General features: G+C 38.1%; 1 protein-coding gene across 1 annotated transcript in view; it reads right to left on the bottom strand.

The window, feature by feature from the left end:
• Positions 1 to 418, bottom strand: part of USP26 (ubiquitin specific peptidase 26) — a 2,842-nt gene extending 2,424 nt beyond the window's left edge. Inside the window, exon 1 of the mRNA XM_059385793.1 lies at positions 6 to 418. Within this exon, the coding sequence (XP_059241776.1) occupies positions 6 to 418 (413 nt within the window). The remainder of the gene's footprint in view (positions 1 to 5) is intronic.
• Positions 419 to 1,662: the final 1,244 nt, after the last annotated feature.

Raw genomic sequence — 1,662 nt, 5'->3', positions numbered from 1 at the left:
GTGGCTTCTTGCCTGCTTTGCGGAATGAGTTTTTGTTGATTTCCTTCGGTGCTGTCTTCCTGGCAAAGATATCTCCATCCTTCCCAGGTCTCACAGATGACTGAGTATTATTTTGATGGACTCTATCCAGGAACATCTTCAACTGTACAGCATCTCTGAAATATAATCTTTCCATAAACAAGAAGCTATTGTTTTGGAAAATTAAACGCAGGTGATTTTGCTTTTCTCCATATGATCTAAAGACCACATTTTTAATATTATTTAGTTGAAAAGTTACAGATTCTCCAGTGGTGAAACACACCACCAATTTGATCCTCTTCTTTCTTTCTACTGTTTCAATGTATGCTTCTTTGGTCCTAGACATCCCCATCTTCCTGTTCCATATTTGGACAAAACCATGTACCCTTAGAGTGGCCATATGTTCTTCAGAAATAAGTTACACGTATCCTGAATTATTGACAATCTCAAAGTTCTGATTTGTTTTGCAAGCTCACTTTTGGAGACAGCACCAAGAAATGATTCTTCAGCTCTCTATAAGAATGGTTCTACTTCTCGTATTGGTTTTATGCTAGTTTCTTCAGGTTCTAGATGTCTAACTATTTAGTGATAAAACCAATAATCTTCAAGAGCTGTACATGATGACATGAGGAAAGAATCTTGATTTCTCAGGCAAGACAGCTACTGGAAAAAAAAATCAAGAAAAATCATTTAAGCTATTAGAAAAATGCTTGGATAGAACTCAGATTTTACTCCTATGCACTAAATCTCCTTTCCACTACAACACTAGATTCCATTATGATTAATTTCCCCACTTCAGCTGAAATCATTAAACACTTGGAAGACTTTCAATATATAGCTGGAGAGCATAATGAACAGTGTCTCAAGCGTAAGCATATACTGTGTTAATTCTCCTGTCATAGAATGACCCTGCAGAGCAATCACAGTAAGTGAATAAGAGAGTGGCGGCAGTAGGCAGCCCTCAAACCAATAACAGGTGAACAGCTCTTAATGTCCAGAAATCTACAGGACTTCATACACAGGCCACTAAATGTAAATCAATCTAACCTCTTTCCAAATCCAGTTATCTTCCTTCCTCTCATGTGGCACAGTGTGAAGTCCATACATTCTACCCCATGTGGGCCCCTTAACCTACCACTAGGTACCAAAGAATTGACTATCTCCAACTCCAACAAGTCAAGATGACCTGGTATGCTCTAAGCAATCCCTATGCTTGTGATAAGGGTGAAGTAACTGAAAATTTAAAGCCATGTGGAACAAGACCATAAAAAGCAATTTTGAAAGTTGGTTAAGGTTATGACCGAGACTAAGCTCAAGATTGTGTTTACTGTGTTTTACTATTGAACAAGCAAATGCAGATAATAGAAACAATTTACAAGAAATAAGATATGATGAGTGGAAACTTTCCCATGGGCCCCAGCGTTGGCTTCACTGTTCCTATGGAGGCATGCCCCAAGTTTCAAGGTTGGTGTCATCCATGCAGAATGAAGAATGCCCCGGGTTGAAAAAGTTACCAAATCAGTCGTCTGGTCTTTTAGCCATTATACCAGGGGTAGAACCAAGTCAGCATTAAGGGTATCTTATTAACACACATAAATTTCTTACTAAGTCCCAATTAACATCTTTTTTTACTTTCCATTTCTT

This window comes from Mustela nigripes, chromosome X, assembly GCF_022355385.1.
Source record: "Mustela nigripes isolate SB6536 chromosome X, MUSNIG.SB6536, whole genome shotgun sequence".
NCBI classification, from domain to species: domain Eukaryota; kingdom Metazoa; phylum Chordata; class Mammalia; order Carnivora; family Mustelidae; genus Mustela; species Mustela nigripes.
The sequence above is the reverse complement of the archived record's forward strand: the minus strand, read 5'-3'. Positions and strand labels throughout refer to the sequence as shown.